Below are 12,894 nucleotides of genomic sequence, written 5' to 3' on the forward strand. Positions count from 1 at the left end.
TTATATAGGGCCCTGGTGAAACCGCACCTGGAATATTTGGTCTCCTTACCTAAGGAAGGATATACTTGCCATAGAGGGAGTGCATCGAAGGCTCACCAGACTGATTCCTGGGATGGGGGATTGTCGTATGAGGAGAGATTGAATAGACTAGGCCTATATTTTCTAGAGTTTAGAAGAATGAGTGGTGATCTCATTGAAATATACAAAATTCATACAGGACTTGACAGGGTAGATGCAGGGAGTCAAGGTCCAGGGGTCACAGTCTCAGAATAAAGGGTCATCCATTTAGGACTGAGAGGAGGAGAAATTTCTTCACTCAGAGGGTGGTGAATCTTTGGAATTCTCTACCCCAGAGGGCTGTGGAGGCTCAGTCGTTGAGTATATTCAAGACAGAGATCGATAGATTTTTGGATATTAAGGGAATCAAGGGATATTGGAATGGTGCATGCAAGTGGAGTTGAGGTAGAAGATCAGCCATGATCTTATTGAATGGCGGAGCAGGCTCGGGGGGCCGAATGGCCTACTCCGGCTCCTATTTCTTATGTTCTTATATTATTGAGATCATCTTATTCCTTCACAAAGATACAGAATGTTTGAAGAGCACCAGCACTGTGTGGTGATCCCATTATTTATCCCACTCTCTCTTGGGCCCTTTGCCTGTTTCTCTATATGTTCACTAAGTACAGCAACATCATAAATGTATTCAAAAATAATATATTTTTGAGGTTGCTATAGTTATGTGTTTATGATGTTGCTATCGTAATCAGAGCAATTTTCATTTTTTCTGTCTATTTTTGTATATGTCACTCATTCCCTTGCCAATAAGGAAATTTATTTCCAAAGAAAAGAAAAAATGTCATAAACTTATTCTACACCGTTTACCTGCTCGAGGTCATCTTCAGCACTGTTGCTAAAAAATTCCTCAGAATTTGGAAATGCTTGCAGTAATTTTTCCGTTGCATCTGTTTCTGGCCTTGGGCATCTTGCTGTACAAATTTTTAAATTCTGTAAAAATAAAACAATTAACTTTAGTCGATTTGCAACCACAATGTATTTTTGTGTGATCGTAAAGATTCGTAGAAGAGCGAAAGGGGAAACTGGGTCATCAGTAGAAGTCAGGGGATTCCCACACCCAATACAAGGCACTCTCAGGTTTACTAATTCTACCTCATCATTTACAAAAGTAAATACAATTTCTGCAGATGGTACTTGAACAAAAAGATGTGTGAATTTTTGAAGCTGATAAAGTCTTTGTGTCTCTTGTTTTTCTCTCCCTCTGCTGCTCCTCTCTGGGTGTCATCATCATAGGCAGTCCCTCGGAATCGACGAAGACTTGCTTCCACTCTTAGCAAGAGTTCTTGGGTGTAGGGGTTTGCTGGCATCGCTTCCTTTGGGAAAAGGAGTCTCCACCAGCACGACGTGTGCTGAAGTGAGGCATGTTACGTCTCTCTGCAGATATGGTGGTGCGAGAGGTCATAGATCCTGACCTGCATGGCTTCCCTCTGTATTTCCTCCTCTTTCTCTGGGCATGTCGGCTTGGAGGATCCCTATTGGCCAATACTGTGGTGCCAATAAAGGAGGTTCAAAGCAACAAAAAGGAATGAAAGAAGCATATTTGGCACAAAGGCTCACAAAAACCCAAATGCCAGCTGGAAAAAAAAAACACAAAATAAAAATACAAGAGCCACGAATAGGGCTGCTGAGCACTCGTTCAAATAAAAGGAAGGGGTGGAATTGAAAGATTTGCAAAAGCATAAAGGCAAGAGACTATATGGAGGGGTGGGTGGGGTATAAAAACATTTGGCTGTCCAAAGGCAGTATTGGCAAAGAACAGTGGATGGCAATACAAATACGGAAGCAGGAAATTAAGTCTGTAGGCAAGTGATGGAGTGGCACAGCGCCTAAAGACCAGGTATAATGGTTGGTGGAATAAAGGTGCTACTGCATCTGATGGGTTCAGGGAGGGTTGCCCCATTTGGCACTCCAGAGCACCCAACCTAGAGGACAGCAGTGCAGCTTGACTGGCAGGCTAACGCTCTTTACAGGGCGCACAGCACCTTGGAACAAGTGAAAAAGGTAGAAGACCTTAAGAAAGCTCCCATGGTAAGGCCGTACAACAGTACCACAATGGGCATCGCAATGAGAATTCCCTTGTGTCTTTACTTTTCAGATGAATGGAAGGAGCAACAGAGGAATGCCAGGCTGGGAGGCAGCATCCGAGGCATACATCACCAATCCAATTGATTGCCCCACATCAGAATATACAGATAGAGGCACCTATACCTGTATTTGTCCCTGGAGCAGTACCTGCTGAGATCTCACTTTACAAAGGGAGCCATCACTGAGTTAAGCCACGTTAAATGGAATTACATAGAATTTACAGCACAGAAACAGGCCATTCGACCCAACTGATTTATGCCGGTTTTTATTCCCACATGAGCCTCCTCCCACCCTACTATCAACATATCCTTGTATTCCTTTCTCCCTTAAGTACTTATCTAGCTTCCTCTTAAAGGCATCTATGCTATTCGCCTCGACTACTCCATGTGGTAGCAATTTCCACATTCTAACCACTCTTTGGATGAAATTCCTCCTGAATACCCTATAGGATTTATTAGTGACTATCTTATATTGATGACCCCTAGTTTTGGTCTCCTCCACAAGTGGAAACATCTTCTCTACGTCTGCCCTATCAAACCCCTTTGTACCTTTAAAGACCTTGACTGCACAACTTTGCCTTGAAGAGGTCTCGTTGTGGACCCTCTGGTGTAGGATGGCCGAACAGGTGGCAAAAGGAGCAGCAATAGCAGCAGCCATTCGAGGATGTGGAGGACAGCCACGCTTGTACAGCAGACCTTCTCTTGACTTCAACATCTGGCCGCTACAATAATAATCCTGCCCCAGAAAATCCATCAATCATGACACTGGCAGTTATACTGAGATCGTACTCATCAGTGACCCAGCTTGAGTTTATAGGGACAGCAGGAGGGGACCACATTTGTAAGGGGCCAGTGGGAACCCACGCAACAGATGCAACTCCAACACCCGCCTGACCCATTCAGCCAGAATATCCAATGTCTGACTCCTGAGCCTGCCACTGGCCCCTGTGTGAGGGGGTTAATTAAAATCTTTTATTTTGTAAACAATACATCTTCTTTAAGTCTCCAGGCCACTTCCTTGCTTGCATCTTCCCTCCCCCAGTGGAATTTTCTTGCACCAGTTAAGAGGTCAGAATGCCATATTTTCCTCAGCAGTGTTACGTGGGTGTCACGTAATAGGGAGTCCCTGCTCCACCCACTTGGTACCTTTGGCCTTATAAGGGGGCAGGTGGAAGTTCTGTCCTGGACAAGGCTAACAAGGAACTCCTCGAGTCAGTGAGGACCCAGCATAACCAAACTCTTGTCTTTGTCTGGTATGTTCTGCCAGATTCCCACTGGAGTTACGGTGGGAAGCTGGCAGAAACTTGTGGAAATTCTAGGCTGATCTGTATTTCCTCACTTCCATCCGTAAATACATCATCATTTGCAGACATTTCTTTGTGCAGATTAACTTACAAAGCTCCTTTAATGCCAGCTGACAAAAGCAATTTACAAACCTTTATAAAACCAATGTCAGTACACACAACCTTAATCTTAACAAGAAACCATCTTGTCTATGTGCCTAGTGCTTCTCATCATGGTAGTTCTCCTTAGTGCCAGTATATGAAGTATATGTTTATAACCCTTGCAACATACTTCTCCTAGGATGCTACTGCAGTGGCAGGAATAGAAATGGAGCCTGGCTGTTGTGTTGCAATAGGAGCCACCTAGGACCAAGGTGGCCCTTATCGCATGTTAGCCAAATCCTAAGAATGACATTGTGTGTTGCGGATGGGCAAGCTGGCCCACATGTAGTGTCATCCTGATAGACAACACCATAATTAGTGCTCATTCCTGCCATGGCACAAATACTGAGCACTGGCTCAGTCTGGCTACTGACATCTGGGGAAGACGACATAATGGAATTGGTGGGATCAACAAAGCCCCAAGCAATGCTCCTATGCAATCCAACTCCTTTGCAACCCTGAATTAAACTTTCCCTAGTCTGGCACCCAGGCTTCTATGGCAGCAATTTGAGCATGTATAGGAAGAAGCACAGGATGTCATGGATCCCTCCACTGCAGGTGTCTTTGGAGCTGCCACAAACTGAAAATCTATCCCCTAGTGTACTGAAAATACTGTTAATGAACACCTTTCTAAACGGTTCTCTGAGACCATGGCATCACCCATAAAACTACCCATAGAATAGCTACCAATAATTATTAACCATCCTACCACAAAATTTATCTGGCACAGTAATTATCATCATCATCATAGGCGGTCCCTCGAACGAGGATGACTTGCTTCCACATGAGTTCACAGATGCCTCAATGAAAGATCCAATGTTCCATTCCTGAACTCCAATTGAAGGGTTGAAGATGCCTATGCGTGGTTTTTTTTTAATGTGTGGTGACCGTTGCATACCAGCCACCACATGGGCCTGACAGAGCTAGGTCTTGGTCCAGTGGCAGGATGACTGGAGACCTGCTCTGCTGGCACATTAATAATTACTATCTGTACCCCAATGAATACACTTGGATTTGTAACTAAAAATGTGGTTAGCTATAATTACTTACATCAGGTAAAGCTCTTTTTCTTATGGCACTATTCCTTATATTTTGTGAATCTGTAAAAGACACAACTCCTTTAAATTAAATAACCATTTAAAAAGGGTTAATGTTTTAATGATATAATATTCCAAAGGCAATGTTGAAATCTACATCTAATTCTTCAGATCTGAACATTTTGAGCAAGTGGACAGTAACAAGCGCTGCCTTTGAATTTCTGCTTGTGATGTGTGCAAACACTCGTGGCTTGTTAAGTGGAATTCATTATTTTTTCAGAAAGCAGTTGACGTCTGCTGTTGCTTTCAAATTTTACCATCATCAGCAGGTTGAGATGCTTAAAATCTAATCTTTCACTTGACTTTACAAGGTTTACACAGGCACAATTACATAACACCTGAAAATGTTCTGAATGTCCAAAAATATTATGACTCTCATTACTAAGGCCTGAATATCCAGCATATTCCTACTATGAGAGAGCAAATATTTACTGCTCAAAGTACTTGCTTGAGCAATAATGGCTTTACAATTTTTTTAAAAAAACACTGGAAACATACAGCACGTCAGTCAGTACCACAGAGCCATACCCAAAATATTAACATGTCTTATCTCTTTACATATGCAGACTTGATGTTCATTCCCATGTTTTCTGCTTTTATTTTAAACCACTATTTTATATTTACTTTGCTGTATTGGAAACACACTACAATAAAGAAACAGAAACCTGTGTCACTCATTATTCCTTGAAGAGTGCCCGACACTGAAGGTTGATTTTTATTTCTGCACAGCCCCAAACCATGAGTATTTGCAAAGGTCACAGGCAGCACTGATTGCTTAATGTTCATATCTGAAGAATGAGATTCTGAATTTCAACAGCAAAGTGTTCAGAAATTTGCCACACTCTTCGTTTAAATGCTTACCTCGTGTTATTGCGATGCTCCTTTTAGAAGGATTATTTGTAACAGTGACATGTCCAACAACATGCTGCACAATAGATAAGATATTTGAAGCAGTGACTCTCACTAAAAATATACCTATAATTAGCAGGGGGAAAAAGCAGAAATGGCAACTTGAAAATCAAGATGTTTCATTACGTCTTCAAAATGTTATTCCTTTTCCTTCTCTCTCCAACTTACTCATTCTGAAACATGTCACTGATACTGAATATCAGGTTATATTAGAGGGAGAGAGTTTGACTGAGGTGGGGACCGCTTCATGATTTATTACACCCATTTCATTTTATGAAGTGACCAGTGTCTGAGCGCAGGCACAGATCCCTAACTTGCGATTGATAAACCAAACTCAAACTGTGCTATTGCTAAGTAGTTTACAGTGCCAGACTTCGACGGGACTCAAATGCAACCCAAGGGAAGCATCAGACAAGTTATATGTAACTGCTCTTCTATATTTTTAAAAGGGGATTGAACAAATGTTGCACTGTATTCATCGGACATTACCATCTACAAATTTGATGAATAATTGGATCAAAATGGGAGTTCTGTGGTATTCTATCATCGAATAGATAACAGATTATTGGGCCCGTAATTTGTGGTCTGTAGCACTCTCCACTGACATTGAAGAAAGTTGCCCACAGAGATCATGCGATCACTGTCACGAAAACTTTAGGGGCTAGAACCTCCACTTTTGTGCTTATCACCCAAAAATGGGCGTTATTTCCGGCGTGGGCATTAAAAAAAGGTTTTCAGATCGCCGACTTCTCGCCCATTCTCAAAACACCTAGTTTACATTTTTGAAAATGGGCGTTACCGCGAGCGATATCAAATGGGCGGTGGCGTTACATTTTTTTTACCTTCTGCCGTAAAGTGTGGCCATCCTTAGCAACGGCATGGTAACGCTCAATTCCCGCGATTCAGGAGGTCAAGGGTCATCAGAAGAGGAGACAGAGAGAGAGGGAGCTGAGAGGGACTGAAAGCGTGTGTGGCTGTGGTGTGTGCTTGTTTGGCTGTTGTGGGAGGCACGACGGAGATTCACCAGCAGCAAAAAGCCCACTAAGCACCAAGAACATAGTTGGCACCGAGTTTTTGTCCAACAAATAAGATATAACATGGAAGGGATGGAGGAGGCCCTGGAACTGGTAGCCAGGAACACTGGTGGCAGAGGGCTCCCAGTGGTCCCGGAGTACCGCACTGCACCCCAAGGTGACGCAGCCCCATTGCCAACCACACGAGAGCCAGCAGCAACATCTTGCTTCTGGCTCGGAGCACGTTCCCACCTCAGGACCGTCCTCTCCCGTGTCCATCCAAGCAGCGCTTCAGCCGTCACACCACCCCACCCCCAACCCCCCACCCCAATGAAGCATCGCCTGAGGACCTCCTCGGCCAGGCGGCTTGGAGTCAGGAGAGGAAGGGGTAGAGGTGGGGAGGAGAAGCGGGGTGGGGGGAAGGGTTGGTTTGTACAGAAATACTGATGATTTCAGACTAATGTTCGGTTTAAATGTTTTTTATTTAATAAAACCTTGTAGCACATTGGCTCAGATAGCTGCACCATTACACACTGGTGATTCCTTAACATCAAAGGGTATAATCACACTTAACTTCAATCAACTTAAACTTTAACTGTCACCAAGGTGATGCCCATCATTGATGTATTACCTGCACATCCAGCACCCACGGCCTGCGAGCACCATCAGAGTAGGCCAGGGAGCGGAAGGAACAGCATGGAGGCCTAGCCCAGCAGTTTGTGCAGCCCCCGACCTGCGAGCACCATTGAAGCAGGCCGGGGAGTGGAAGGAGTGGAGGCATACCACTCCAGGGAGCAGCATGTGCTGGAGCAGGAGAGCAACGGCAGTGAAGAGTGACGTCATCAAGGTCCAGGTTGGTGATTGGAGCGTGGGCAGATACAGCAGGAGCGGCGAGGTCGGGGCGAAGGAGCGGCGAGATATTGTAGAGGGTCGTGATCGGAGCCCAGGAGAGGCATGAGTTCGGGGCCCAGAAGAGGCGAGGGCCCAGGGGCAGCACGGGCCAGCTCACACTGCGATGTGTGCGCGCACTAGGTCCGTGCACCAGAGCTGGTCTCCAGTCGTCTTGGTTAATCCTTGCTACTGGACCAAGACCTAGCTCTGTCAAGCCTGTGAGGCGGCTGGTGTGCAACGGTCACCACACGTTTAAAAAAAATCTAAGCACAGGCATCTTCCACCCTTTAAGATTTAGTTCGGACCTGGAATTTTAGGTCTATCATTGAAACACCTGTGAACTTTTTGACGTGGAGGCAAGTCATCCTTGATTCGAGGGACTGCCTATGATGATGATGATGATAATGCACACCCAGCAGTGTGTCAGCCTTGTAAATAACACCAACGTTCTTTCAGGCAAAGCGATCATTGATGAGCTCCTGACATAAGGCTCTTGCAGCTATCATGCCACCATGGGTCCTTTCATGCGGTCTACAGGGAGGCGGGGACATAGCTTCAGCGGCAGCCTGATTGTCTGGGCCAATGACAGCATCCGCCTCCTCATCCTCTCTCTGGTGAGGTGGCTCGTCAGACTCATCAGATAATTCTTGTCCCCTCCTGATAGCCAAGTTGTGTAGCATGGAGCACACCACCACAAATTGAGCTACCTGCTCAGGGTGGTATTGGAGCTCGTCTCCTGAGTGGTCCAGACATCTAAACTGCTGCTTCAGCACTCTAATGGTTTTCTACACGATATTGCGAGTTGCTCTGTGGCTCTCGTTGTATCGTCTCTCGGTCTCAGTGTGGGTGTCACGCAGGGGGGTCATCAGCCAGGTGGCGAGGTCATATCCTTTGTCACCAAGCATCCAGCATTGACCTTGTGGCTCATTGTTAAACAAGTCAGATACAGTGTTCTCACGCAGGATGTGAGCATCATGGATGCTACCTGGAAATTGAGCATTCACTGCCAGTATAATTTGCTGGTGGTCGACAACCAGCTGGACATTCAGGGAGTGTAATCCCTTGCTGTTCCTGAATACCTCAGCATCCTGAAAAGATGCCCATATTGCGATGTGTGTACAGTCTATTGCTCCCTGCACCTTGGGAAAGTTTGCAATTCTGGAGAATCTTAGAGCTCTCTCAATCTGTCTCTCCCTGGTCATAGGGAAGCTGATCAACTCCCTCCTGCATGCGTACAGGGCTTCAGTGACTTGTCTAATGCAGCAATATGTGGCATGCTGAGAAAGTCTGCAAATGTCGTCAGCTGTGGCCTGAAAAGAACCCGGGGCGTAGAACGACAGTGCCATGGTAACTTGAACCTCGACGGACGGTGCGATACTGATGGTACAGATCTGCCCTTATGAGCTGGCATACCTCAGTGATAACCTCTTTGTGGAAGTGCAGTCTCTGAAGGCAGGTGGTGTCGGGCAAGTCGAGGTAAGAATGCTTCTCCTTGTACTTGCGGGGGGTGTAACATCTGGTCCTCCTCACCTGTCTTTCATTTCTTACGTTGTGCACATAATGCAGTGGAGCGTTCCTTCGGCAATGTTGAGTCTGCTGCATGTATTTGGTCACCAAGAGAGGGTGAGAAAGGACAGGCCCCATTGCATTAGCTCTCTGTTTTCCACCGATTGGTCACAAACAAGGAATGTCCCGACGAAGACACCTCTTCAATTCCAATCGGTCACAGTATGGTCAAGATGTTTTTACAGATGTTCACATCAACTCCAACGACCTGCAGAGTACATCCGAACTCCACCGAGGTTGAAGCACAGCAGCCTTTTAAAGGACGCGACATGTGATGTAGAACATTGCGTCCATAACGCTGTAATTAATTCCGGTTAGTTCCACTTTTTGTGGGCGATTTTTTGGGCGAACGATATTGTGGCTGATATGTGTGCAAGGTGGTGAAATTGACGCTGGGCGATCTCATGGCCGCTAGTTTCGGTAAATATGCTCTTTATGACAAAAAAAAGTGGGCGGGTATTAATATTGAATCTCGCGTTAAATCCATGCAAGGTGGATCAAGGGGTATAGCGATAAAGCAGGAATGGGGTACTGAAGTTGCATGTTCAGCCATGAACTCATTGAATGGTGGTGCAGGCTCGAAGGGTCGAATGGCCTACTCCTGCACCTATTTTCTATGTTTCTATGTTTTTATGAATTCGCCCATTCTGTTGATTCCGCCCGAAAAAAATGGGCGGGCGGTAATATTTTTTCTCGTCGTTACGCACATAGGGAAGGTAACGCTCGCCGATAAGTTTTCGAAAAATGCACACCTGTTTCCATTTTGTGCCAAAATGGGCAATATATGGGCATTATACGTCATTTCAGTGATAAAATGGGCATTAAGGGGCGTTAAGCATGCAAAAAAGTGGAGGTTCTAGCCCTAGGTTTCTCTTGGGTGTAATTGATTGTAGCACTGTCAATAGGGGATTCCTAGCATGATGCTGCAGTGATGTCATCAAGCTGTCTAAGTAGCTAATCATATTGAAGAATTCTCACAGACTGCAAACCAGGAAATGAAAAGCACTGATTATCTGCCCTTTTAAAAAATGTTACAGAGAGCAATATAAAGATTGGTACATACACATGGGGTTAAGGTAGAAGCTGAAATATCAGAAACAAACTTAAAAAGTATAATTTTTTTTATCGCAATGGAAAAATTTTACTATTCCACAAATACAAAAATGTGTTTTTCAGGGCTAGAACGGTTGCTTAGCAATCAATACACGGTTGAAACCCCAGTTACACCTATTCCAACAAAGCTTAACATTTAATGGGGTATTCAACAGTGATATTACTGCAGAAAAGCCCAAGTTTTCATCAGTTTCACTAATTACCGCTATGGGATGGGGCTGGGGGGTGGGGGGGTGAGGTATGGGGGGTGGTCCGCAGCACAGCCTGTGTTGGAGCAGTGAATGACTGACCACAACTTCAGGATTAATGCGTATAGATGTGCTTGCGCTAAATCCCGAAGTTACAATCAGTTTCAGAGGGGTAATGATGGTGAATGCTGAGAATTCGCTGTCAATACCCTCCGCAAAATCCAGGCCAATGTATTTTCTCAACCCGTGCGTATCAATTAATGTTATGTTATAATTAACATTCTTCTGAACAAAAATTATATCTAACAAAGATGAAACTTTTACCTTCCTGCTGCATTGGAAATTTATAAACTGGAAGCTTTCCATTAAGACTCTCCTCTGTATAAGACAAAATATCATAAGTATCGATAAAATCAAATTTCAAATTTATCGGTGCACCCTGAGATACGGAGACGCTTATGCTGACGTTACTGCCCAGTTGCAGGACAGGTGATTCTAAATCAACCTGCAAGCCACTGATCTCAACAACAAGACTGATCGTCAAATTCTGATATTCCTCTACAGTGCCATTTCTTGTAACAACAGTCAGATTATGTTGACCTGGTCCAATAAGGAACTGGGAAGATTGGTCTATCGGGATAACTCCTGGCAGTAGAGTGGACTCTTGAAGAATGATATTTCCAATTGATGCATTATAGGTTATATCCGAACCTACAAGGAAAAATGCTTTAATTTAATTAATTGTAAACAATGGGTACAAGATATAATAAATATATAAACAGGTGCAGCTACTAACATTTCTTTAGTCCATTTTAATATTTATTCTTTGCAGGTTATTCCAATTAAGTGTATGATTCAATTCAATCTATGCAATTTAACATCGAAAAATAATCCAAATACAGCATCATCGTCTTCTGCAGCCAAAACGAGCATCAAGCTTCCTCGGTAATTTAATTCTATTCAATGAAATTTCTTATATGATCTACAGTGTTATTCTGTAATGGTTTCATACTGCAAGTGTTCCGGTACAACCAGTTTTACATGACATTTGACATACTTAATCCAAAGAAAGTAAAGCAAATGTTTTTATATGAAAAGGGACAGAATGGATCAAAATACCCTTAATTTACCCTTAATAATCAATTTCATGCGATATCAGCATTATTAATGCTTTGTATACAAGGTACCTTAGTGTCTGTACATTAATTCAGCGCGTTCTCACATCTGACGTTTAAACCGCCTCTGTCAGATGTTAATTCGGCTTTTGCAATTGTGGAGTCAGATTATTCTCCATTATAAATGGCCTCTGGGAAATTGATTCGGTATGCAGTACACCAGACAATGGATTTTCAGAGGATGAGAATTCTCGCTTATATGTGCACCTGCAGCTCTTGTATACATTTAGCTTGAAACTAACATAGGACTGAATATATATTTATATGCATTATTTTACATTTTTTGTATGTATTCTACATACTATAGATAAAATGTATACAAATGTGCACACTATATGAAGTAAATCAACATGCATAAGTTGATTTTGCATACTATATATGTAAATTCTCAATATAAGTAGATTGTTAGAAGCTCCAACTTGTATAAGTACTGGTGTTATATTCGTGTGAATTCAGATGAAAGGTCACGAAGCAGAAACATTAACTCTGTTTCTCTCTTCATAGATGCTGCCTGACCTGTTGAGTATTGCCAGCATTTATGTTTTTATTTCAGATTTCCGGCATCCGCAGCATTTTGCTTTTGGTGCTAGATTCATGTTTGGTTAGAAGCAACTTTTTGTTCTTCCAAACTATTGCTTATAACAATGGCCTAGTTAAACCATTGGAGCAAATGTTAGCTACAGTCATTCAAGTGTAAAGGCTATGAGTTCACTCTTTGACTTCTTATAATTGAATAAGTAACATGATCTATCTCAATAAACAATGAAGTGACAGGGACACACAATTAATATCAAGCAAGCTATTTACAGGACAGTGTTATATAGCTTGGGCATCGGATTCAGACATTGCAAAGGCACACCCAGCAAATGCTGCAAAGTCCTCCTTGCTAACATCTGGGGACTTGTGGCAAAATGATGATAGCTGTCCCACAGACTAGGTCAAGCAACATAGTCATACTCATAGAATCTTACCTTTGTGCCAATGTCCCAGACTCCTCCATCACCATCCCCGGGTATGTCCTGTCCCACTGGCAGGGCAGACCCACCAGGGATGGCAGCACAGTGGTATACAGTCGGGAAGGAGTGGACCTGGGAGTCCTCAACATTAACTCCGGACTCCATGTCTTATGGCATCAGGTCAAGCATGGGCAAGGAAACCAGCTGCTGATTACTACCTACCACCCTCCCTCAGCTGATGAATCAGTACTGCTCCATATTGAACACTACTTGGAAGAAGCACTGAGGGTAACAAGGGCATAGAATGTACTCTGGGTAGGGGATTTCAACATCCATCACCAAGCATGGCTCAGTAGCACCACTACTGGTCGAGCTGGCCAAG

General features: G+C 43.7%; 1 protein-coding gene across 1 annotated transcript in view; it reads right to left on the reverse strand.

Moving 5' to 3' along the window:
• The window catches only part of LOC139278208 (polycystin-1-like protein 2), a 136,067-nt gene extending 123,390 nt beyond the window's left edge, over positions 1–12,677 (reverse strand). The window contains exons 1-5 of the mRNA XM_070896856.1: positions 12,602–12,677; positions 10,706–11,092; positions 5,563–5,676; positions 4,655–4,704; positions 883–1,005 (exon numbers count right to left, since the gene is read on the reverse strand). Of these exons, the coding sequence (XP_070752957.1) occupies positions 883–1,005; positions 4,655–4,704; positions 5,563–5,676; positions 10,706–11,092; positions 12,602–12,677 (750 nt within the window). The remainder of the gene's footprint in view (positions 1–882; positions 1,006–4,654; positions 4,705–5,562; positions 5,677–10,705; positions 11,093–12,601) is intronic.
• Between the last annotated feature and the right edge of the window lie 217 nt (positions 12,678–12,894).

The sequence above is a fragment of the Pristiophorus japonicus genome, chromosome 13, assembly GCF_044704955.1.
Source record: "Pristiophorus japonicus isolate sPriJap1 chromosome 13, sPriJap1.hap1, whole genome shotgun sequence".
Classification (NCBI taxonomy): domain Eukaryota; kingdom Metazoa; phylum Chordata; class Chondrichthyes; family Pristiophoridae; genus Pristiophorus; species Pristiophorus japonicus.